Source organism: Marmota monax, unplaced genomic scaffold (assembly GCF_021218885.2).
Source record: "Marmota monax isolate L192 unplaced genomic scaffold, Marmota_monax_Labrador192_F-V1.1 WCK01_AAM20220418_F8-fsc00177, whole genome shotgun sequence".
NCBI lineage: Eukaryota > Metazoa > Chordata > Mammalia > Rodentia > Sciuridae > Marmota > Marmota monax.
Genome location: NW_026694922.1, coordinates 2861446 through 2885683, shown reverse-complemented (window position 1 = coordinate 2885683; position 24238 = coordinate 2861446). Strand labels below are relative to the sequence as shown.

Below are 24238 nucleotides of genomic sequence, written 5' to 3'. Positions count from 1 at the left end.
TTGAATGTATTGCTAATCGATTTCTGTGTGATAGATTCTACCCCAAATGAGCCTTCAATAGGCATTATGTCACAAAGTCTGTGGAATGAGGAGCAGCCTGAGCTGGCTGGCCCTGCCTGGGGGTCTTCATGAGGTCAGGGAGGGTCCTGGTCATTCCAGAGGGGCCGGATGACCTGCTTCGCAATGGCTCAGACACGTGACGGGCCAGTGGGTGCGAGGCTTCAGTTGCTCCCATGGGGACTGCTCCAGAGGGCTGCTTGGGCACCACCACAGGGCAGCTGCTCTCTCCAGAGCCAGGGGTCCAGAGAGAGCGAGGAGACAGCCTCTGTGTATGTGCCAGCCCCACCTGGTCACCTTTGCAATGGCCCGTTCAGTTCAGGTGGGGACCACAGAGAATGCATTCTGGGAATGAGCAGGTCCTGGAATCCACAGGAGCCCGGCCTCTGCATGGCTGCTCCCTGGTGGCTGTGGAACCAGGCACCCGGGGAGGAGCAACGGCCGGTATGCGGCAGCACTAGGCTCTGCCTGGCTCCATATCCTAAGCTGGTTTTATCAAACCAAGAGTTTCCACCAGTCAGTCCCAGGGTCTGTGGGAGGGATCGTGGTGAAATCTCCCTATGAAAAGAGTGGCCGCCTGCCTCTCTGGGGATTCAGACAGTGTTGCTTCTTTCGTGAGGGTATTTCTTCGATTTGTTCTTTCTTCCAACATTGACACGGGTATCCGGAGCCGGAAAGGCCCCGTCCCCTCTAAGGATGCTGTTTCTGTTTTGAAGAGGTATCAAGGAATGACTCCTGCTCAGACCTGCCCGAGATTCAGAACGGCTGGAAGACCACTTCCCACACGGAGCTGGTGAGGGGGGCCAGAATCACGTACCAGTGTGACCCGGGCTACGACATTGTGGGCAGCGACACCCTCACCTGTCAGTGGGACCTCAGCTGGAGCAGTGACCCCCCATTCTGTGAAAAAAGTAAGAGTCCCCTTGTTTCCTTCCCCTAAGTCGGTGGTGGTGAGTCCTGCCCTGTTTATCTGCTCAGCCGCCCCCTCCCCTCCACGAATGCTGATTTGTAGGTCCCGGTGAGCGCTCAGGCTCGGCCCTCAGAAGCCTGGAAGATGTGCAAATGAGTGGAATGGGTTAGAGGTGAGACAGTAGGGAGTGGTGGGGACTGCGGTGAGAGGGGCATGCGGCCTGTTCAGAACCAGCACCCAAACGCAGGTCTTCCAAACACCTGGGCCAGCAGAGAAAACGAGCCTGGGACGCCCTAAGACAGGAGCCCCCCTCCTAACCCCGCGTCTCATGGAGCTGACTGCCTCCCGAGCCTGGCTCCCGGGCTCCGGGGCTCCTGATGCCTTCCCCCCGCTCACCATCCCTGCCTCCGCAGGAGAGTGACCAGGCAGGTGACCACGGCTGACTCTAGGGTCTGGAAGGGGGGCTTAGGAAAAGGAAGCGCTCCTGGTCTCTGCCTTAATGTCTGGTTCGCAGAGGGGGGAGCTAGAGTGGGAGCAGCCCCTCCCCTGGCCACTGGCTTCCCACCTCCTCAGCCAAGCTGTAGTCCCCAGCCTCCTGCCGGGACTCCTGGGGACACACATAGACCAGCATGTCTTGAACACGACTTGAATCAGAGGAGCACGCTAAGAAATGGGGTTGGCAGAGGGAACAGAAGGTATCGGGAAGGGACGTGGGGTCCCCTATAAACTCCCTATCATAACCGCTGCCAGAAAGTGTCCTTACTGCAGGGGCAGAACAGGCGCTGCAGGAGGCCCACAGAACCAGCGGGTGGGTTGTCCTGGGTGTCCCGTAACTGTGTGTGTGTGTGTGTGTGCGCACGCGCGTGTGCATGTGGACAGAAGATAAAGCAGTGAGCAACGAGCTCCCCTGGACCAGCTCATGAGCGTGGTCCACGGCCCCCGCCGCCATCCGGAGCACCTTAAAGGCTTGGGAAGGTCATAAACCAGCCCTCGGTAGAAACGACTTCTTGCTCGCCTTCATCTTTGCCGAGAAAAATCTCCAATCCGAGTCGAGAAATTTTTAAATTACTTGAAATCTAAGATTTTTCATTTCTAAAATCCTGGAGTCTGTATTTGAGCGGTTCTGCTTCCGGGCCAGCCCTCGAGGTCCCACCCGAGCGGAGGACACCCACCAAGTGGCCCCAGCCCGCCTCCCTTCTAGAGAAATGAGGTCCGGGGAGCCCCCGGAAAAGTGGGCGCCCCTAGGAAGGCCTCTCTGGGGCCAGCGACCCTCCTGACATTGGCAGTGCCCAGAGCCAGACCGTGGGCACCCACTGGCAAAGCAGGCTGGCTAGGTGGGTCGGTCACAAAGAGAAGGGGACAGTCCCTTATGACCTGGCTCTCTGGCAATGGAGAAGAGGGAAGGAAGGAAGGAAAACAGAGAAAGAAAAAGGGGGGGAGAGAGAGAGAGAGAGAGAGAGAAAATCAATAGCTACAAAGACATTTTATTGTGGAGGGATTTGTACCAACTGCCCAGCAACTGTCCTGGGTTGTTGTTGTTTTTTTTTTTTCTTTTTTTTTAACTCAGAAAAATGGAGGTATTTCCACCCCATACATACTGCCTACCTCACTCCTTCTTAATTGGTTTATTGTTTTACTTTCGTCTGTATTGATTCTTTAATTAAAGAAGTACTGGATTCTTGCTTTATCTTAATCAAACACTGTGAAGAGGAGTTACCCTGCTTTGTTCCCGTCAGTGGTGACTCAGGACCTCCTGAGGTGGCTGCCCATATTTAGCACTTCCCTCCTTAAAAGATTTGCACGGCTGCCAGGCAAGGTGGGGCACACCTAGGATCCCAGTGGCTCCGGAGGCTGAGGTGGGAGGATGGCAAGTTTGAGGCCAGCCTCAGCAACTTAGTGAGGCCCTCTCTCTAAAAAGATATTTTAAAAGGGGGCTTCGGGTGGTACAAAAAAAAAAAGATTTGCTTCATCTCCTTTTTAAACAAGTAATGGGGGGATGTATGGCCTTACCCATAGACCTTTGAGGCCCGGTGCAGATCCTAAGACAGGTTCCTAAAAGAGGCCTTACACCAGGGCTCTCCTTCCTCCTGGCCCAGTCTCCAGCCTCCTTTAGCTCAAGGAGAGATGCCCCTTTCGGAAATTTTCTAGAACATTCTGTAACTCTGGGCCAAGCCGCGATCTGACGCCTCTCGGTCTGATGTGCTCTCGCGCAGTCATGTACTGCACCGACCCGGGGGAGGTGGACCACTCGACCCGCCTGATCTCGGACCCCGTGCTGCTGGTGGGCACCACCATCCAGTACACCTGCAACCCGGGCTTCGTGCTGGACGGCAGCTCGCTCCTCACCTGCTACAGCCGCGAGACCGGGACGCCCATCTGGACCTCCCGCCTGCCCCACTGCGTCTGTGAGTCCCGGCGGCTGCTGCCGCCTCCTGCGCAGCTGCAGACCGGCTGCTTCTCAAGAAGGGCTGGGGGTGGCCTTCTGCTGTAGGGAGGGTCTTTATCCTCATGGCCACCACCCCACCGTGGCCAGCAGGGACCAGGGCCCTTGGACTGTAACATTTACCGTAAAGATACAGAGTACCCACCCAGTCCCCGCTCTTCTTCCTCAAGTAATACTGCGGTCTTCATTTGAAGAATAGGATGCTGAAGTTCAGAGAGGGTAATTGCCTACCTGGGGTCGCACATCGAGTTAACAGTGGAGGTCAGATATAAACTCAGAGCTCTTTGAAGCTTTTCCTAGGGACTCTGCTGGGCTCTCAGGAGTCACGCCATTGCTTGAAGAAAGCACAGGGTCATGTAGAAGGGGCAGTGCTCCCCAGTAGTTGTGGGGTAGACATTGTCAGTGATGCTGCTATTTTCACATAGGGTGCTGCGAACAGCCCCACTATAGACACAGCCAGGTCACAGTCAAGTGACTGCACAGGGACCTCCCCTCCCCACAGCAGCCCCTGGGGACCAGCCCGTGTCACCTGGGCCTTGGGGGCACAATCAGCCTCCAAGCTGTGACAGAGAGGAAGGCAGATCACGATAGTCACTGTGCACAGAAAGCGTGGGACACGTGTCATCCATATATCGTGATTGTGCGTGAGTGTGCATGGATGTTTGGCGTGTGTGTGCATCTGTGAACATATCTGAGGCCCAGGGGGACGTGGTGGAGGTCACGACGCTCCCTCACGACTCTCCCCTCCACGTCCACTGCCGCTCACACCAGCCCTGACCCCGACCTCGTTTTGCCTTGGCTGACGGTCGAGGCACAAACTCACAAACGGCGTCCCAAAGAGACTTCAGCCTGTGGCCCTGCCCCTGAGCCTCGGCCACACCTCCTTCCGCAGTCCCAACGCTTGAAGGGAACCCACACCCTTCGGGTTCTGTTATGGATTGAGTGGTATTCCTCAAAAGGGCTGGGTTAGGGTCCTGACCCCATAACTGTGACCTTTATCAAGATCAGGGCCTGCTGGGCATGGTGGCCCACGCCTGTCATCCCAGCAGCTCGGTAGGATAAGGCAGGAGGATCACGAGTTCAAAGCCAGCCTCGGCAAAAGCAAGGTGCTAAGCAACTCAGTGAGACCCTGTCTCTAAATACAAAATAGGGCTGGGGACGGGGCTCAGTGGTCGAGGGCCCCTGAGTTCAATACTGGGCACAAAAATAAAAATAGGGCATTTCTTTGCAAGTGTGACAAAATTAAGATGTGGTCCTATTATATTGAGGGGTGGGGTAGCTAATCCAGTGACCAGTGTCTTATGAGAGAGCCAAGCACTGGGGTGGGGCCTGTGGTTTCAGCTGCTGGGGAGGCTGAGGCAGGAGGATCACTTGAGCCCAGGAGTTTGAGGTCAGCCTGGACAACCTAGTAAGACTCTGTCCCAAAAGGAGGCAGGGGAAGGGGCTGGGAAACTGTGTGCACGTGGAGACTCAGCCTGGGCCAGGCCACGCGGGGACAGAGGCAGAGACAGGAGCTCCCGGCCTTGCCGGCCTCTACCGGAAGCAGAGACCCCACGGGTCTCAGGGCACAGTCCTGTTGCCACCTTGATTTCTGCCTTCCGACCTCCAGAGCCCACGAGCAGCTGTGGTTCTGAGTTGCATCAGGAAAGGAATGACGTTCTACCTTCCCCATGGCCACCCCAAGTGTCCCCAGAAGCCACAGTAGCAGCTCAGCGTCAGAGCCCAGGGATGAGCCGCTAAACACAAAAGCGTGTTTGGAGCACAGCAAGCGGAGCTGCCGTTGATTAAAAAGGAAAAGGGATTCCGCTCATGAGACGCAGCCTCCCCAGACCCTCCCGGGCTGCCCGGTCTTCCTAGATCTCCCAGCAGCGAGCGGCCTCCCTCCCCGGGGCCCCATCTGCAGGCACTTAGAGGCTCCCCGACAAAAAAAGACGCTAATGAGCCCAAGAGTCAAGCGGGTGTCAGGAGGCTCGCTGGGCTCCCAGGGGCGGGGAGAAGGTGCCCTGTGGTGGCAGCTGGGTTGCAGGCAGCAGGTGAGGGTGACAGGGGATGACAGGGGCCTGTGACAGGTTTTTGGACACACCCCCAGCTCTGCTGGGTGACTTTGGGCAAATAACTTGACCTCTCTGGCCTCAGAGCCTTTGCCTGTGAAAAGAAGTCATACCGTCTGTGGAGCAGGGTATGCTTCCGTTACTTTAGGGTCTTGGATGACCCTGTCCATGATGGATTGACCCCCTCATCGGGAGCCTGTGGCAGCACATTCCAGCAGCGTTACCTGGTGGAACGAAACTCCTTACCCCAGCACAAGGACGCGGGAGCAGAGGCGGCTGTGGGCCCGCCCCCTTCCGAGGGCACGCCCCCATGACCTAAAGCCTCCTGCCAAGCCCCGCCTCTTCACGGTTCCATCCCCCAACAGCACCAAGCTGGGACCAAGCCCTGACTTGTGGGCTTCCAGGAACCCTTGAGATACACAGTGGGTAATGGCAGCAGCTCATTCACTCAGTAGGCGCCTCCTGTATGCAGCCACATCAAAACTGAGGCCCCCACGCTTGATGCCCTGGTGACCCGAGTCCCTGGGCCCACACACCCGGTGGCCCACTTACAAGGCAGTTGGTGGGAACAACATTCAACCTCCTGCGTCTTGGTGGTGCTCTACCTGGGATCTGAGGTGCCTAGAGGCTCCTGGGCTCCCTCAGGAACGTCCAGAGCTGCAGGACGGGGTCCTGAGAGCTGTGACCCCAGCTGTCCTTCCTGGTTGGCATGGCCTGGGGGGTGACGGGGCAGGTGGGCAAGGCTGGCGGACGTGGGTGGGGGTGGCCTGGAGGGATGCGTCCTCCCGGGCCCCTCCTCTCTGCCCAGAGTCTGTCCCTGAGTGAACTTGGGGATGACCTTGAGCTCGTGGAGCAGTTCACAAGGCTCTGACGGATGTCCCTGTGTCCCTCAAAAGTTTTGAAAGCCCTCATCGCCCTCCTGTGAGTGCCTGGTGGCACCCCAGGGTGCCCTGGGGCAAAGTTTGGGAACCACGATGCTAGCCCCTGGACACACGGCAATGGCCAAGCAGACATGATCCACACTCTCACGGAGCCCGGGGCCTACGGGGAACCAGGGAGGAGAAACAGGCCTAGGAGGGAAATAGCAATCCATCTTTGGGTCACCTCCTCCAGGAAGTCCTCCTTGATCCCAGGACTGGACCGTGTTTCCCATAGAACCTAGAGACCATCTCTCACGGCACATGCTGCGGCTTATCGCAGCCATCTGTTGAGAGCTCATAGGATCAGACACGAAAGTCACTTACTGGGATGGCATTCAAACTTCCCAGGCCCTTCACAGAGCGCCCTGAACTCGGGGTATAAGGATGTCGCAGCTGGGCCGAGCCCCCATCTGCTGTGGCCAGACTGCGGCCGCGGTCGGGGCTCATGGACAAGCCTCCCCCGTCGGCCTCCCTCGGCCAGCAAGTGGAGGCTGCTGAGTGTCGATCTTCATTTAGAAAAATACTGAGCTCTGAGAAAGCAAAGCCCAGAGAAACTCGGGAGGACCCTGGGGATTAAGCACAAGAGGGGCTCCTCATTAGAGAAAACCGTTACACACACAGGACACAGAGCACAGCGGGTCCCGGTGACACCCCAGCCCTGCTGCTTACCGGTGGTGTTATGTGGCTTCAGACAAGCCGATTTCCTCCTCCAGAGGATTAACAGCTGAGCACCGGCCTGAAAGCTCACAGTGGCGTGCCCGGCATGCAGCAGATGCTCAATGAACGCTGGGTGCCTGGCATGCAGCAGATGCTCAATGAACGCTGGGTGCCAATTCCCACAGAGTTCCAGTGATGCACGACTCACGGGGTCTTCTACAAACCAGTCGTGACAGTCACGGCTTCATCTTGAGCATTTTGTTCAAATGTCCTCTAAAGAGGAGCATCTCTTCCTTACAGAGAGGGAAACTGGAGGAAGAGCAGAAGGGGCAGGCTGTGCTTCTGTCTGTAAGACGTCAGAGGACTCCCCAGAGAGCGCAGGATGACGTCACTCCAGTTACCACAGAGGTGTCAAAACCTTAGAGGGTGGTGGTCAGAGAACCCTGGTCCTGAAATTTCTAGAGAATCCTTGGTGGTGGAAATGGGGTGCAGTCCATATCTAGGACACAGCCCCCACCACAAAGAAGGACCCGGCCCCAAATGCCAATCATGTCAAGATGGAGAAAACCCACCCGGGATGACCTCATTTCGGGGTGTGGGGGCATACTACTGCCCACCCACGATTCTGCTAAGCTCCGAGTGTTGGCGAAGCCCTGTCTATTGAGCAGATGAGAAAAATGGAGACCAGAGACATAAAGCGACTCATCCAAGGTCACACAGCAGACCCAGGTCTCCAGTTGTAAATTCAGGCCACTTTCTGGATCCCTCTCCTGCCACCTCCGGGGCTCTGAAGGTACACACTCAGAGAGAGCTGCTTCTATCGGGGAGTGAGTCCATCTGAAATCCTTCTCACACTCTCACTTACGCTGGGATCCAAGCTGAGTTGGACCGGCTTGAGAGGCCCAGAATCCTAGACGCACAGCTCAGTCACCACCTTCTTGGAGACTTTTCACACATGAGTCCCCAAAACCTCAGTGGCCTCGTCTGTCAAATGGGTACATGGTGCAGGAACAACAGATTCCAGGTGCCTGTGAACCTGGCTCGGCCAGTCACTGGTGTGGGCCTCGAGCAGATGACCGGCGGTTCTGAGCTTCGTGTCCTCCCATCTCAGACGAGGTAATGGCCTTGTCTTGGGGTCCCTGTGATCATGAATTGAGGGCCTCCATGGGAAATTCCCAATGGTGTCTGGTCCCTAGGACGCTCTCGGTGAGCGTGGCTACTCTGGCCAGTTCTGTCCCTCCCTCTGAGGAGGCGAGGAGGATCAGAGGTGATCTCTGCAAGTCATCCCATACAGGATGGATGTTCCGATGTTTCAGAAATGAATTCATTAAATGATTAATGAATGGATTATCCAGGCCCAGACACAAAGCAGCAGCAGTTCTGGGCCCTGGATGAGCTTCATAATCACTGGGGAATTTCTTAAAAGAGCGCCCTGGGGCCTGATTAACTGACCTCAGGGGGCAGAGCCAGGTCCTGGGTAAGTCGGGAGATTCTGGCGCTCAGCCAGGGGGGCTGTGGGACCCACACCCTCGCCTCGCCTGGGCCTACTACCATTTCCCCCTCCACATCCAGGACTGATCACTCACCCTTCGTCACTCTGTGGCACCCGGGATCAATTCATACAATACCATACGTGAATGAATTTTTGTTAGAATTACATAAAGGTACAGCCATGTCTATCTCGCTCGTTATTGCATGCTCAGGGACAAGAACAGTGCCTGGCACATAATAGGTGCTCAATAAATATTTGCTGTGTTCATTAATCTCGGTGACTTCATGAAAGAGAATTCATGAAGAGAAATCTGCTGGGTAACACTGCCACCTGCTGGTCACTCTCCGCACTGCAGGTGCTACAGGATTTTCCTTCTCTGGGGGTTTCAAGAGGAAGCATCCTGCAGCCCAGAGGGAGGGAGAGAAGGAGGAGACGCCCTGCCCCTGTGCTGGTCCCTCAGCAGAGATGTCACCACACTGGATCGCCATGATAACTGCTCACTCTTCTCCATTAGACTGAGTTCTGGGATAACAGAAATCTTCCTTCTCCGACTCCCCACTCTCCACCCAGCTCCCAGTTCAGATCTGGCACATAGTAGGTTGCAGAGTCATAGTAGGACTAAGAAAGAAGCCCAAACTGCCAATCCCTGACTTCAGATATTTATGCACTTGATAGTGTCGTGCAGGGACTCTAACTCCTTGACACTGTGGTGCATACTGCCCCCAGTGTGTGTGCCTAGACACACAACCAAGGTCTGACTCTGGGCCATGGACACTGGATTCCAAGCACGTTTACTTTAGAACCCTCCTTGAATTGAGTTCATGCAAGATCATCCAAGACACACTGATTGGAGCCGGGCACAGTGGCCCACACCTACCATCCCAGCAGCTCGAGAGGCTGAGGCAGGAGGATTGCAAGTTTGAGGCCAGCCTCAGCAACTTAACAAAGCCCTATGCAACTTAGTGAGACCCTCTCTCAAAATAAAAAATAAAAAGGACCGGGATGGGGCTCAGTGGTTAAGTGTCTCTGGTTCAACACCTTGTACCAAAAAGAAAAAAAAAAAAAACATTGATGGGGCACCTACTGTATGCCAGGCTGCTGAAGACGCAGCAGTGAGCCCAGCTGGTCTGGGGCTCGGGGATTTTCTCAGAGGATTTGTAGAGGAATCTTTAGAACAGGAGCTCTGGCCCCATCCTGCCGTCATTCAGTATAAAAGGACACAACCCACCTGCTTATGAAATGGCCTATCAGGACTCTATGTGAGGCCATAAGAAAACTTTTTTCCCGTCCCACAACCCATGGCCCAGGCACACTCTGCAGGGCTGGTGACCCCTTGCCAGTCCCTGCAGGCCCAGGAGTCTTATCCAAAGAGGCTCTGCAATATCCTGACCCTCACTCGCCTCCCCTCACTTAGTCACTCCCCTCAGCTAAGCCAGGGGTCTCCTGCCGACACCGGGGTCTCCTGAGTCCGGCCAACAGCACATGCCTTTTGCTTTTTTAATCAAATTGTTTACACATTGATTGGACTCGGAGCACCTGGACCCTGCGCTCCGCAGGACACGGAGCGTTCTGACCTTGGCCTCTCTACAGGACTCCCCCGGCCTGCGGTCAGTGTGTGTGAAATACATTCTGCATCAACGCATGAATTCCTGTGGGGCCCATCCTCCTTGTCAGGCCGGACACACTTCCAGCAGCCCAGGGCCCTGGACAGTCCCCTTTGCCATCCCTTCCCTGGATCTTGAGAGTGAGAATAAAATAGCTCCTGGCTCCTGGTGGTGACAGTCACTGGTGTAGAAAAGAAAACCCGTCAGCTCAGGGTGCAAGCAGGCCCCACCCCACCCCCAGGAGAGCCAAGCCCAGATCCTTCCTCAGTGGTGACGACTGCTGTACAACACCCACCCGATTGTTGGCTCCTTCTTTGGAAGGGTGTTGGGCTGAGTGCCCACAGGGCCAGGCCCGACTCTGTGAGACACAGGGGGCCGCTCCTCAGCCCCAGCCGACCACTGCCGGAGGCCGCGCGTGCCCAGGATCGCCTGATCCCCTGACGCTTCAGAAGAAGCCAGAGATCTGGGTTATCACGTGAAACATCCTGGTTTGCAAAAGCTCCGTAACTATTGGATTTATGTCCCACACATTGCAGAGTGAGCAGCAGGTCACAGTCACAGGGAGAAGATCGCGGTCAGGCCTGTGTACAGCGCGTCTCCCACCCACAGGTTCCAGGGCCCTGGGTTAAGTCCCTCTGTGCCCCTCCGTGCTCTGGTCGGTACCTTGGGCTGGCACATAACAGCTGCTCAGTAAACACCTGCTGACTGGGCGGATGAGAGCTTGCTGTGAGCCGATGTTGTCCTGGGCCCTGGGGACTCCTGGCATGAACACGGGAAAGAGGCGCAGACAGGACCAAAGACCGTGGGGACAGACTGATGGAGGCCTGTGCCCGTTACAGAGCAGAGCTCCAAGGACACTGGGATCTGTGCCGTGGTGGACAGACCTGGATCTCGAGGGGATCCTTGAGATTCGTCTTGCAGAATAAGTCGCCTCCAGCAACACTCGTGTGTGATCTTACGGTCCCGGGGACGAGGAGCCTGGGATGGCTGAGCCAGGTCTTGGGGTCCGGCATCTCTCACAGGACAGTCCCTGGGGCTGGGGTCTCCCCCAAGGGTGGAGCAGGGAGGGCCCCACCTCCGTCCTCGGGGTGTCTGCAGGATTCCCTTCCTTACAGGCTGTTGGCCAGAGGCCACCTGCACAGCCAGGTGCTTCACCCAGGACGGTAGAGAGGGCCTCCTAGGCAGACAGGGTGACCGTCTTACAGACGCGTCACGTGATGATGTCCCAGAGCCTCTGACATGTTCTTTGGGTTAAAAGCAGGTCCGGGCCCTACCCACCCTCGAAGAGATGGAGACGGGGACCATGAAGGGCTGTCTTGTCGTGGGTCCCCCGTGTCACCTGGGCACAGGAGGACAGAGGGCGCGCCAGGGAGGGGGCTCCCCAGGCTACACTCGGGGGTGGGTGGCGCATCCAGTAGGCAAAACGCAACTGGTTCCCGGAGACAGAGCAGGAGGTGGGAGGAGGAGGGGCTGAACCTGCAGGAGCCACGTCCTCTCCCGAGCGTCGGGTCATCGGGTGGGGTGGGAACGGCCCCTGCTCCATCTGCACCGGGGGTCTGCAGGGGCGAGACCCCGGGAATTGCCGACGAATCACTCAGACGCCACAGGAGACTTCTAGAACCTTCTCTCTTGAGTAGCACTACCAGGGGCGATCCAAAGCCACTGGTGGGAGACCTTTCCGTCTCGTCTTTCCGACGAGTGCGAGGTGCTGCTGGATGGCAGGTCTCGAGTCAGAGCAAGGCCCCCGCCAAGGAGGAGCTGCGTAGGATCTGGCGTGGAGAGACCAGGACCCAGGAGCACAGGTGGGGGAGGTAGAGCGTGGGACCCCCGTGGGGGTGGATCCGGCAGGTCCTCGGGAAGATTAAGAGTGGGATCCACATGGATGAACAGGTCCACTGTGGGTGCATACAAGAAAGCAGGACTCACAAGGTCTTTCTGCAGCAGCATCGTTCATGTGAGCCGAGAGGAGGCACTGAGGGTCCCCAGGCTGGGGGACCCACCACATGTGGTCCATCCACACATGGTGCATTATTCAGCCTTTAAAAGGAGGAAACCTGGCTGGGCACCGTGGTGCATGCCTGTCATCCCAGCAGCTCAGGAGGCTGAGGCAGGAGGCTCACGAGTTCAAAGCCAGCCTCAGCCACAGCGAGGCCCTAAGCAACTCAGTGAGACCCTGTCTCTAAATAAAACACAGAATAGGGCTGGGAAGGGGCTCAGTGGTGAGTGTCCCTGAGTTCAATCCCCAGGACCCCCCAAGAAAAGATGAAAACTCTGACATGGGCTACGGCAAGGATGAACCTGAGGACATGATGCTCAGAGAAGTAAGCCAGTCCCCAAAAGACAACTGCGTGTGACACCTTGTCCCTGAGGTCCCTGAGGCCATCAAGTTCCTAGAGAAGAAAGCAGAAGAGAGGAGCCAGGGCTGGGAGGGGAGATGGGAGTCGCCTAATGCAGAGCTCCAGGTGTGCAAGACGAAGCTCTGGAGATGGCTCATGCATCACTGAGAATGTCCCCAACACTCACTGGCCAAGACGGTGACTCTCATGCTGGGGGAGATTTTACTGTAACTTAAACATCCTGTAGTCCTAGGCATGGGGCGGGTTTGCTGGTCGTCCGTCCACCTAGGGGCGAAGAAGGAGTGCGTCCCCTGCTGGGCCTGGGTGGGTGACACCTGCAGGCTCAACTCTCTGGCCACCCCGGACCTCGTGTCTGCAGCTGGAGAGAACAGACACAGGTGCTAGCGGGAGCTTATTCGCTGAGGCCATGATGGAACTCCTACTGTATCCCAGGCCTTGAGCTTCCAACACAGTGTGACAAACTCATATCCAGTAAGGGAAGCAGACACTTCCTTGAATAATCAACAGCATAATCAATGATCGATACCATGATCAATAATCAATACCATAATCAATCATTAATACCATAGACTGGGTGGAGGGAGGAAGGAAAGATCCATGACTCGGGAGGCATCCAAGAAGGTTTCCTAGAGGAGGAGCAATGAGGACGAGTATTGAAAGACAAGACCTGGATGCTCTAGGTGGGTGGGTCAGGTGTCAGAGGAGAAGCAAGATGATCCCTTCATTACCCACCACTGCCACCTGTTGCTTACTGAATGGCTAACATTCCAAGAACATCCTGAGCACTTTACATCTCATTTAATCCTCCAAACCCCTGTGAGATAGGTACTATTATTCCCAGCTGTGCTGATAAGGAAACCTAGGATCAGAGAGGTTATGCCATTTGCCGCAGGTCACACAGCTAATAAGCAAAAGAACCAGAGTTCAACCCAGACTCACAACCCCGTGCCCAGGCTCAGTTTGTTCCCGGAGGTGGGAGAGAGCAAAGCCTGAGGAACGGGTGACTGGTCGACGTGAGGTGGACTGGAGAGGGCCTGCCGCCAGGTGACAGCTGGGTCCCGTGGGCTCGGGGTCGGTGTCACCACCTTTGTTTTGCACCATCTCATCAGAGCCCCCCGGGGCTTGCGTTTCAGCGGAGGAGTCCCTGGCGTGTGACAACCCAGGCTTGCCTGAAAATGGATACCAGATCCTGTACAAGCGACTCTACCTGCCCGGCGAGTCCCTCACCTTCATGTGCTACGAAGGCTTTGAGCTCATGGGCGAAGTGACCATCCGGTGCATCCTGGGACAGCCATCCCACTGGAACGGGCCCCTGCCTGTCTGTAAAGGTAAAGAAGAGTCCTGGGGCCCCTGAAGCTGCTCTGAAGGGGCGGGCGGCTGTCCCTGGTGAAATCTAGCAGGCCACCTGTTTTCATCCGTTTTCTGTTGCTCTAACAAGAGGCCTGAGGCAGGGAACCTTATTAAGAATAGAAGTCTATTATTCAGCTCGTGGTTCTGACACTGGGAAGTCCGTGAGCTTGGTACCACATCTGCTCAGCATCTGGCCAGGGCATCCCGTGGTGAGTCAGGGATGTGTGCCAGCTCCGGTCTCTCCTCCTCTTCCCACGAAGCCACAATGCCACAGGGAGGGCCACCCTCTTGGCCTCAACTAACCTAATCATCTCCAAAGCCCACCCCCAAATACACCAGGAGACAGGTATGAGGACTGGCTTTTAAGCGCGTGACCTGCTGGGGACACACCCAAGTCAGTGCGCTGGCCAGTGACCAGTCAGCTTTTCCGCTGGTCTTGGGGCCACCGTGGAATGAGAACTCTGGCCCACCCCTCCTCAGGAGGTCCCAGGATCGGGTGGGACGTGCCTGTCGCCAAGCCCGCGGCCTCCGCTGGCCTGCCGGCCCCTACCACTGCAGCCTTGAACCCTGAAGCCCCTCACCTCTGGGGAGTTGCACCCTGGGAAGAAGCACCCATCCTGGATGGAAAATTGGGGGGCTCAGCTGCCACGTTCCTTTAGGCCAGGGCCGTCTCCGTCTCCTGGGCCGCCAGGTGCTCTAGGAATAAAGTGGCTGGAAGTAGTCTCCATGGCGGGCCAAGCTTCGTCCCTACACGCGGGATGAAAAGGAGATGGGCTGGGCTGACTCAGATGAGCATGCCAAGCAGGGAAACGGCCGCTGGATGTCACCTAAGGGCCTCGAGGCTCACCATGTCTCATGAAAGCCATGCAAGAGCCCTCACCATGTAGTTGAGAGCACAGGGAAGAGACAGCCCAGCAGTCCAGGTTGAAATCACACCACCATCTCTTAGACGCTGTGTGACGTCAGAGAAATCACTGCACATCTCTGAAACTCGACTCTCGTGTAAGATGGTGGTGTAACAGTTATCTACCTAGTGGGGCCGCCGTAAGGGTTGACTTAGGCACCGTGTGGACAGCTCTTGGCACAATACCAGACACAGGGTGAGGAGTAATTGTTCATTATCACTCTTATTGGGCTAATGTCTTTACTCTGTCTCGTCTTCCCTTGGAAATTAAGGAAGTGCTCCCCTGCGTACAGAAGCCCAAGATAAATGAGAGCACACGTTCATGTCTGATTTTTTTTGGTTTCCTTTTATGCAATCAGAGCCAATCTGCTTGACGTTGACTGATGCCTCCCAATTTCTCTTGCAGTTAATCAAGACAGTTTTGAACACGCTTTAGAAGGTGAGTTCAATTCCAGTACGAGAGAAAAAAAAAAAACACTCAATACATCAAGCTAATAGCAGAAAACCGGGGCAGGTCCGCGAATATCTCTATCCAGATACTTACAAACATAATAACTAATTCCGCCTTCACACTAACAAAGGTGATTCCGAAACAGGAACGGCCGGGGGCAGTGGGGCCCACCTGTCATCCCAGCAGCTCAGGAGGCTGAGGCCAGAGGATCTCGAGTTCAAAGCCAGCCTCAGCAACAGGGAGGCCCTAAGCAACTCCAACCCTGTCTCTAAATAAAATATTTTAAGAAACTGCTGGTGGCTTAAGCACCCCTGGGTTCAATCCCCAGTACCAAAAAAAAAAAAATAGAAAGAATGTATAAAGAAAAGCAAGTCATTAGAATTGCAACTTATCCTGAATACAACCTGGAGGGAATTGATACCAGTTCTCTACGTGACAATAACAAGGCAAAAATATTAAATTAAATTCAATACTGGGCGTCCCCAGCCCTAAGCCCCCGTTGTGACCTTTCAGCCCCGTTCCCTGCTGAGCCAAGCACCCCCTGCCCTCTGCAGGGAGGGGGAGCTCAGGACAGTCCCAGGGTCTGTTCTCCCTTTCTTTCCGTCTCTTCCCCGACATTCCCCCGCCTCCCTGTCCTTTCATTACAAATCCCCAAGTGAGTTTTATTAAAGTGGAGCAGATGTTGAAAACCGTGCAGGGTGCTGGGCTCTTTTCCGTTGCGGTCCCTCTCTTTGCTCTGCCTCTGTTCAAGTGGGTACAAACACCTCCCACTCCAGCCCTAGGAAAACCTCTATTGTCGCATTTCTGTAGATGTCTCCACCAATTACGCGGCTGCTGCTGTTCTTTCTGGAGCCACCGTTTGCTCTGGGACAATAATGAGGTCACGTAGCGTCTGGGGCTCTGCGGATGCTGTGTCATGAGCTGCTGTTCCTTGCAACAGACCCCATTCTAATCCCAGCAGGCAGAGCCAGGGTTCCACCATAAGTGACGGGAGGAGGGTGTGTGGGGCCCTCCACCTGGAAAATAAGGGGCACATCTCGCTGTTATTCTCCAGCGGGGCTCCAGGCCTGCCTTTTGCCAGCCAGCGAACCGTGACAGTCCCCCCGGGGGCTCTCAGACACCGTGAGCACCTTGTAACGCTCTGTGCTCGCGCATTTATTGTTGTATTAGGATTGATTTTTTCAGACCCTGTAAAGTGGCAGTTAATGGGTTATAGATTGGAGGACAGCTCGGCTCTGCTGGACGTGACCGTGCAGCAGGCGGAGAGGCCCTGCAGCCTAGGCTCTCAAGCCACCTGGGTCCCCCGTCAAGCCGTGCTGGGAAATGCCCCAGAGAGCTGCCCTAGTCCTTGCCATGGCCACCACCCTGGCTGTGGGAGCCCCCAGGTGACACGGAGAGGGTGGCCCAGGAATGGGCAGCGGAGGTTCTGGAGGAAGCCCAGGGGTCTTCTCAGTCGGGGTGTCCTCCACCTGCAGCCTGACAGCTCCCCAGCAGCTCCCACCCTCCCCTGGGCTGAAATGTCCCTGAGTGGTGCTGGCACGGACCCCAGCTGGGGGTGACGAGGTCCCAGGCTGGCTCCAGGGTTGAAAGTTCCTGTTAGAGACCTCGTGGCTGACCCTGGGCCCGGGCAACTGTCTGAGGCTCAGTTTGGTTTGGGTTTTGGTTTTTTTTGTCACATGAGGTTGAACCCAGGGTCACAGCCCAGCCCCTCTTTTCTCTCCTCTGCACCCCATGGACTGTCCAGGGAACCTGCCCTCCTGGTCACCACCTTTGGGGTTTTCTCCACTTCTCTGATTTCCCTTGCGTTGGATTCTAGCCCAAGTGTACCCACATCCAGCCCCCAGATGGCACAGAGATGATCGGGATCCCAGCTGCCATTCTGGTGGCCCTTCTGGCCATGCCACCGCAGAACGAGTCTGGGCTCCGGGGCCCCTGGTGTCTGCCTCTGCCCTCCGGGGTCTGGGGCTCTGGGGCGTCAGCCTCTTGGGGACCGCAGCACCGGGAGGGCGGGGTCGCCCCCGAGAGCGGGCACCCGGGGTGGGGGGCGTGAGACGGGCCTCAGTGGCTTCCTTGTTCAGTAGCAGAAGCGGCAGCAGAGTCGTCGCTGGAAGGCGGGAACGTGGCCCTGGCCATCTTCATCCCGGTCCTCCTCATCTCCTTGCTGCTGGGCGGAGCCTACATTTACGTCACCAGGTAGGAGGGGGAGGGGCGGCGCTCCGCATCCCACCTGCCGCTCCGGGGCAGAGGCACCCGCGGGGGCCTCCTGGGCACCTGCCCAGCCTCCGGGTGGGCAGCAAAGGGGACAGACACCATCCCTGACCCCAGAGAACTTAGGGACTTAGGGGACGCGGACAGTACACACCGCGGTGCACTGACTCACCCATCCCACCATCCACTCGCTCGCTCGCTTATGCAGCAATAACACGGTGGCCATCAGATCGGGACCAGCCATTGTCCCTGGTGCTGGTGGCCGCTAGCCTGCACTTGGTGGAGAGGGAAGATACTCCCCCGCGCGGTCCAATCACCAAGTTTCCAGAGTCCCAGCCGGGGCGCGCCCACTCTGTGCCAGGCAGCCTCTGGGCGGCACAAAGCCCAGTCTTTGCCTTCTGGGATCAGGGTCCTCGGCGGGGCAACGGGGACAGCAGGCGGAGCACATCAGAGAAGCATGCAGTGCGTCGGGACAGAAGAGGAACTTGGAAGGGAGAAAAGGGCTCTGGGGTCCAGATGGTTTTTAAGGAGTAGGCAGCAGAGGCCCCACTGAGAGGGCATTTGACCAAGAATTTGAGGGTGTGATCATGAGCAAACCAGCCGGTCTGTGGGAGGGGAGGATGCAGGCAGAGAAGGCGCACGTACAAAGGCCCCGAGGCAGCCAGCGGCTAAGGTGCACCGTGCCCACCCAAGCGGAGCTCAAGTGCGGGGGAGGGGAGACTGCAGACCAATAAATGACAGCTAAGGTGAGCCACCTGCGAGAGGCGGTTTCCACACACCCCTTGTCAGTCCCGGAGGGTTGCCAGCTGTTCTGTGTCTGGGTCTCCGCGGGAGAGAAGTAACCGCCGTCCCCTCCTCCGCAGGTGCCGCTATTACTCGAGCCTCCGCCTGCCCCTCATGTACTCCCACCCCTACAGCCAGATCACCGTGGAGACCGAGTTTGACAACCCCATTTATGAGACCGGGGTGAGTTGCTCGTCCTTCCTGCCTCCTGTCCCCGCACCTGCAGCTGGCAGAGGCACATCCAGTGGCCTTGTCCCGCTCCTGCCAAGTCCCCTGCTGAGCTGACCAGCTCTGTCTGCAAGTGACCAGAGCCAAAGAGAGCCTGAAGGCCTGGGGAGGGGGGACAGGCATGGGGGGAAGGGCTCTCCACAGAGCAGCTCACAGCAGGAGTGTCCCTCCTCCCAAGACAGAAGTCACAGTCCTGCCCAATGTAAGCACAGGAGGGACGTCCTTGTGCTAGAGTCATGTCACAGGCCCACTCACCCGGCAGAGAAGGGGACCACACAGGGACATGAACACCAGGAGGTGGGCACAGCGGGGGCCACCTTAGATCCGGACCGAAGTGTAGATGTGGTTGTTCATTAGTGTGGGCCCAGCAGGAACCAGAGACTTCCACCAACATGGTGACCACTGCCAAGCAGAGCCTGTGACTTCTAGCCTTCCCTGCTCCTCACCGGGGCCTAGGATACGCTCCACACGCTCCGTGAACACTGGAGAGATTGACTTGGTTGCTACCCCAGGTGCAGCCATACCAGATGGGGACATCCCCATCCCACCAGGAAGGGGCAGAGGCTGCTTTGGACTCTCTGCATCTTCTTCCAGATCCCAGAGAAAGGCCAGGCCCGTGCAAGTGGCACTTTAGTTGTTTGGTTTTTAGGTGTTAATGATTTTCTTATTTGCTCTTGTTGGTTACACATGACAGTAGAGTATGTTATGACACATCAGACAGACATGGAGTGTGGCTTCCTGTTCTTGTGGCCGTGCACGAGGTGGTTTCACTGATCATGAGTTTACATATGAACACAGGAAAGTTCTGTCCAGTCCACCCCACTGTCTTTCCCATTCCCATCGCCCTCCCTTCCCTTCCTTCCCTTTGTCTAATCCAATGAACTGGGTTCTCCACCCCCCCTTATTGTGTGTTAGCATCAACATATCAGAGAGAACATTCAGCCTTTGGTTGTGGGGGGACTGGCTTATTTCACTTAGCATGATATTCTTCAGTTCCCTCCATTTACCAGCAAATGCCATAATTTCATTCTTCTTTAAGGCTGAGTAATATTCCATTGTATATATGTACCACAGTTTCTTTATCCATTCTTCTGGATATAGCTTGGCTATGGTGAATTGAGGTGCTGCAAACATCGATGTGGCTGTGTCACTGTAGCATGCTGAATTTTAACCCTTTTGGATATACACCAAGGAGTGGGATAAATGGGTCAAATGGTGGCTCCATTACACACTTTCTGAGGACTCTCCATACTTGTTTCCAGAGTGGTTGCACCAATTTGCAGTCCCACCAGCAATCAGGATGTACCTTTTCCTCCCACATCTTCCCCAACATTCCTGCTGGAGTGAGATGAAATCTCAGTGGAGTTTTAATTTGCATTTCTCTAATTGCTAGAGATGATGAACTTTTTTTCATATGTTTGTGGATCAGTTTTATTTCTTCTTCTGTGAGGTGCCTGTTCAGTTCCTTGGCCCTTTTCTGGATTGGGTTATTTGGTTTGGGGTGTGAAGTTTTTGAGGCCTTTGTACACCCTGGAGATTAGTGCTCCGTCTGAGGTGCAGAGGGCAAAGCTGGAGGCTCTCTCTGCACCTTCCTGATTGTTTCCTCTGCTGTGAAGAAGCTTTTGAGACTGACACCATCCTGGACATGGTGTTATACAGACTGGATCACTCATATGGATGAGCAGGGTGTATCACTGACCTGTAGAGCCAACAGGATACTCAGCGGAAAACAATCCCCAACTCGGTAGCTCAAAGCCACAAACATGGATTTGCTCAGCAGGGTTTTAGGCTGCTCTCAGCTGGCTGGCGATCTTAGGATGGGCTGGTTGCCATCTGGGGGGCTCATTCTGCTGCCCATGTCCTTTATCAGCCAGTGGGGTCCAGAGGCTTCCGGGGCATGCCCTGTCCACGGTAAGGGCAGAGGAAGAGACACGAGCAGACACACACAGCACAGTCCGCGCACCTGCTGTGGGCCGTTTGCTAATGATCCATCCCAAGAAGCAAGTAGGGGTCACAAGGTCAAGGGCACGGACACAGGAACTCCTAAGAACTGGCACCATCGAGGCCTCACTCTCCCACCCAGGGCTTCTCAAACCTGTGCTGGTCTCTCCCTCTCTTGCAGGAGACCAGAGAGTACGAGGTTTCTATCTGAAGGAGCCGCACCTGAGAAGGGAGCCTGCGGACGTCGCTTCAGTCACGACCCCGGGGGACCCCCATCCAGAGACCACATGGCATTTGATGGAAGCCCTTCCCCCCCGCGCCCGCTGTCTTTTCCTTAGACTCTTCATTGGAGATTTACTGTTTTCTTCACTGTATTTATTATATTTAAAATTGAAATAGGTGTGGTTCCAGGTATCGCAGCTGCAGCCGGGTTCAAGTGACCGCCTCGATCCTGAAGGCCGCTGGGAGGTTTGCAGAGCGGCCAAGGGCAGCAGAAGAAGGAAAAGCACCAACCCCGCCCCCCCCAACAAAAACACCCGCTACGGCTGCATCGGACTGCATGCGTCTCGGACACCCACGCCCACGGAGGTGGGCTCCAAACCCAAGTCCCAAGATCAGTCCAAAAAGGGTCTTTCTCGTTGGGTTACCTCGCCTTGGACTTTAGCACAGGGCTGACACCCATTCTGGTTTGCTCGTCTTTTCCAATCTGACCAGCTTCTAATGCTCTTGCCCTCATCTCCTCCTTCCCACGGGCCTTGAGAAGGCAGCAAAGATGTCCCCTAAGCCAGGCACAGTGGCCCACGCCTGCCATCCCAACAGCTCAGGGAAGGCTAAGGCAGGAGGATCGTGAGTTCAAAGCCAGCCTCAGCCACAGCGAGGCCCTAAGCAACTCAGTGAGACCCTGTCGCTAAATAAAATGCAAAATAGGGCTGGGGTGGGGCTCAGTGGTCCAAGACCCTGAGTTCAATCCCTGGCACCAAAAAAAATAAAATAAAGATGTCACCTAAGTATCCTCTTGTGCCACCCTGGCCTTACTGGGCACCGGCAAAATAAGAAAATGTTTTCTTTCTAGAAAGGTGATAAATGACGGAGGAAAATTTTCAGAGAAGACATGAGATTTGAGAGTCCCAATGAAACATTGGGTGAGGGGAAGATTGAGCGAGGGAATTGAGTTAATAAAATGTCCTTTCCTTTGACACTCCTTCAATGATAAAAGAGCAGGTCATTTACACTGCAAGTGCCAGAATCGATCACCTTGTTTGGCAGGGCCAGTCTCAGGCTGTGATAATAAATCCACGGGCTCAGAAGGACGGCAGAGTCTGCATGGGGGGGAGGAGGCAGCCTGCTGGAAATCCAGGGGAGCTGCTTCTGTTGTGGGGGTGCTGCAGCGTCTCGGCCTTTGAAACGGGAGAGGGCGGACTGCATAGCTCTGCGAAGGACAGAAGGACGCTACCTTGAGGACGCGCTGGCTCTTAAGTATCTCCGCAGGGTGGAGGGGCCTGGGAGCGTGGGAACAGGGGCCAGGGCTAAGTGCGCAGTGGGAAGGACGACTTCTGGCCAGACCCATCTGGACGTCCAGGAGGACGGGAGGAGGACGTTCAGGTCGTGCCACTGAGTCGAATCCCGTCTTTGTGCTGCAGCCCGGAAGGAACCACCCAGAAGCAGCCAGCGGTGATCATGTGACTCCGACAGGCAGCACACGGGCTCGGTGGCTTTGACGCCCTCCCACGCTCTCTTAAATCTGCTGGTTTTCAAACAAGGAAAGAAAAAGTCCTTCCCGGCTGCCGTGCCCCACAGAGAACAGCTGGGAGTCCATCTTTGGACAGTTGCTTTGGAGACGTCCAGAGGGGGACGGGGAGCCGGGTCTGAGCGGGCAGGTCCTCCCCCAGCAGGAGCCCAGACCTTCATCCAGGGGGACACGGTGGGGGTCGGAGGTGGCAAGGTTTTCCTTCTGCCAGAAGAGAATCCTGCGTGGGTGCTCCCCACAGTGGACGCCCGCGAGAGACCACAGCCCCTGCCCAAGCCCAGGGCCCACCCTGGCTACGAAAGACCCCCCAGGAGACCATCCAGACTTGTAGTGAGCAGTGTCCCCTTTGGAGAAAGACAGCAATACAGCTAATGTCCCCTTTTTAAAGAGGCAGAGTCCAATCCTTGCTCGTCTTGCAATCTGATGCTTATTCTAACCTGAGCCCCGGGACCCGGCAGTGAAGAACGGGCTGATGGACTTCAGAACAGACCACGGCTGGGCCAGAGCTGGACATCCGCCTTCTGTAAAGATGGACTACCTATAAACCTCTAGGCTGCTTCTGCCCCTGGAGCAGGCAGGTCTCCTCTTGGCTACTGGAGGGTAGAGAAGACGCTGACCCTTTCTGTCCAGAAGGCCAGTGTCTTTGCCCTGGGTTCGTTCAGTATCCGTCACCAGGTCCCCAGTTCCTCTTAGCCCAGAGGCAGGACCTGTGAGCTCCACCATGTCCAGCACGACCAAAAAGACAGGTTGGTGTCTTCTTTTTTCTCTTTTGGAAACATCTGGATGTGTACCTGTCCTGTGGGGAGGGAAGACGTCACTCACAGTGCCAAATGCGCACCAGATGGCTCATTCACCGTTCGCCTACGTCTGTTTTTATAAGATCAAAATTAAAAACCCATTGGGATTAAATACTTTTGACCAGGATACACTCTTGGGAAACTTGAGGACCCACTGAGGCTTCTTCCCAGTGGGGCCACACGTTGACAGAACCCGCCAGCTTCTGCGGATGCATGTGGTGGCATCGATGACCAGCTGATCCGTGCAGGCCGTCCCTGTCTCTAGCCGCTAACACCCTGTGCTTTCAAATGCCCACCCTCCGCCCTCTGCAGCTTAGAGCAGACCTTTCCTGGTGTTGGGTTTTGGTTTTTTGATAGGATTATTGAACCGACACAAGCATCCCGACGAGCCTCAGTCTTTCCTTAATGCCATGATGCGTTTCAACTGGGATCCTTTGAAGTCAGCTCCTTGGAGAGCTTACAGAACGTCAGGCCCATCGCTTTAAAGACTGCCAAGCAGCCCAAAAGGGAGAGCAGTGGCGATGTTTTCGGGAGGGTGATAAAAGGGGGGCACTTTGGGAGGGGGATTGGGTAGCTTTAGGCAGAGACAGGAGCCTTGGGCTCAGACGGCCTTTCCATAGGGGGCAGAGTCAAAGGGCATGACCTTCCTATGTCCTTGACGAGACATGGGGTCACTTGAGGTCAGCTGTTGAGAGTGTTTGGGACCCTCAGAGGTGGGCTTTCTCCTGGGAGATTTTCATTTTCATTTTATCATCAAACAGAATAAAAAATCGAAACCGACTTTGTAAGCTAGAATAATGAGATGAAGTCATTTTCCACTTTGTATATATTGATGCTAATAAAACAAGTGAAAAAGAACAAGATCTGTGGGATTTTTGTACCAAAGCCCCGGGAAGGCACAACTGGGGGATATTTCCAGTTTCTGGGGATCGAGGTGACGTAACACCTGCTGGTGTTTTTAAGGCCAGGACAGGACTGTCCCACTCTGGAATGGTCCTGGGATCACTAAAGGAATGTTTGGAGCAAGACAGTTCTCAGGGGTCTCCCAGCATCAAACATGCAACCCTCACCCCCACACCCCCAGGCTCAGGCTGTCCTAACTAAAGATCTAGGGTTGCTCCAACAGATTTGTGTTCAAAGTTCTAGAGGCTTAGAAGTCCACGCTCAGCCTGCCGGACAGTTCAGCTCCTGGAGGGGCTCTTCAGGCTTGTAGATGGCGGTCCCGCAGGGCCTCGGCTCAGCAGAAGGGAAACAGAAAGAGAACGTAAAAGCTCCCTCTCTTCAAGGGCCACAGTCAGCCAGCACGGTGGCCCACGCCTGCCATCCTGGCCGCTCCGG

The 24238-nt window shown here is 55.7% G+C and overlaps 1 protein-coding gene across 1 annotated transcript in view; it reads left to right on the top strand.

Annotated features, from left to right (window-relative positions):
• Nucleotides 1–23747, top strand: part of Sez6l (seizure related 6 homolog like) — a 160058-nt gene extending 136311 nt beyond the window's left edge. Inside the window, exons 11-17 of the mRNA XM_058573601.1 lie at nt 774–968; nt 3181–3372; nt 13625–13819; nt 15152–15184; nt 17278–17389; nt 18268–18370; nt 20538–23747. Coding sequence (XP_058429584.1) covers nt 774–968; nt 3181–3372; nt 13625–13819; nt 15152–15184; nt 17278–17389; nt 18268–18370; nt 20538–20567 — 860 coding nt within the window. The 3' untranslated portion in view covers nt 20568–23747. The remainder of the gene's footprint in view (nt 1–773; nt 969–3180; nt 3373–13624; nt 13820–15151; nt 15185–17277; nt 17390–18267; nt 18371–20537) is intronic.
• The last annotated feature ends 491 nt before the right edge of the window (nt 23748–24238 follow it).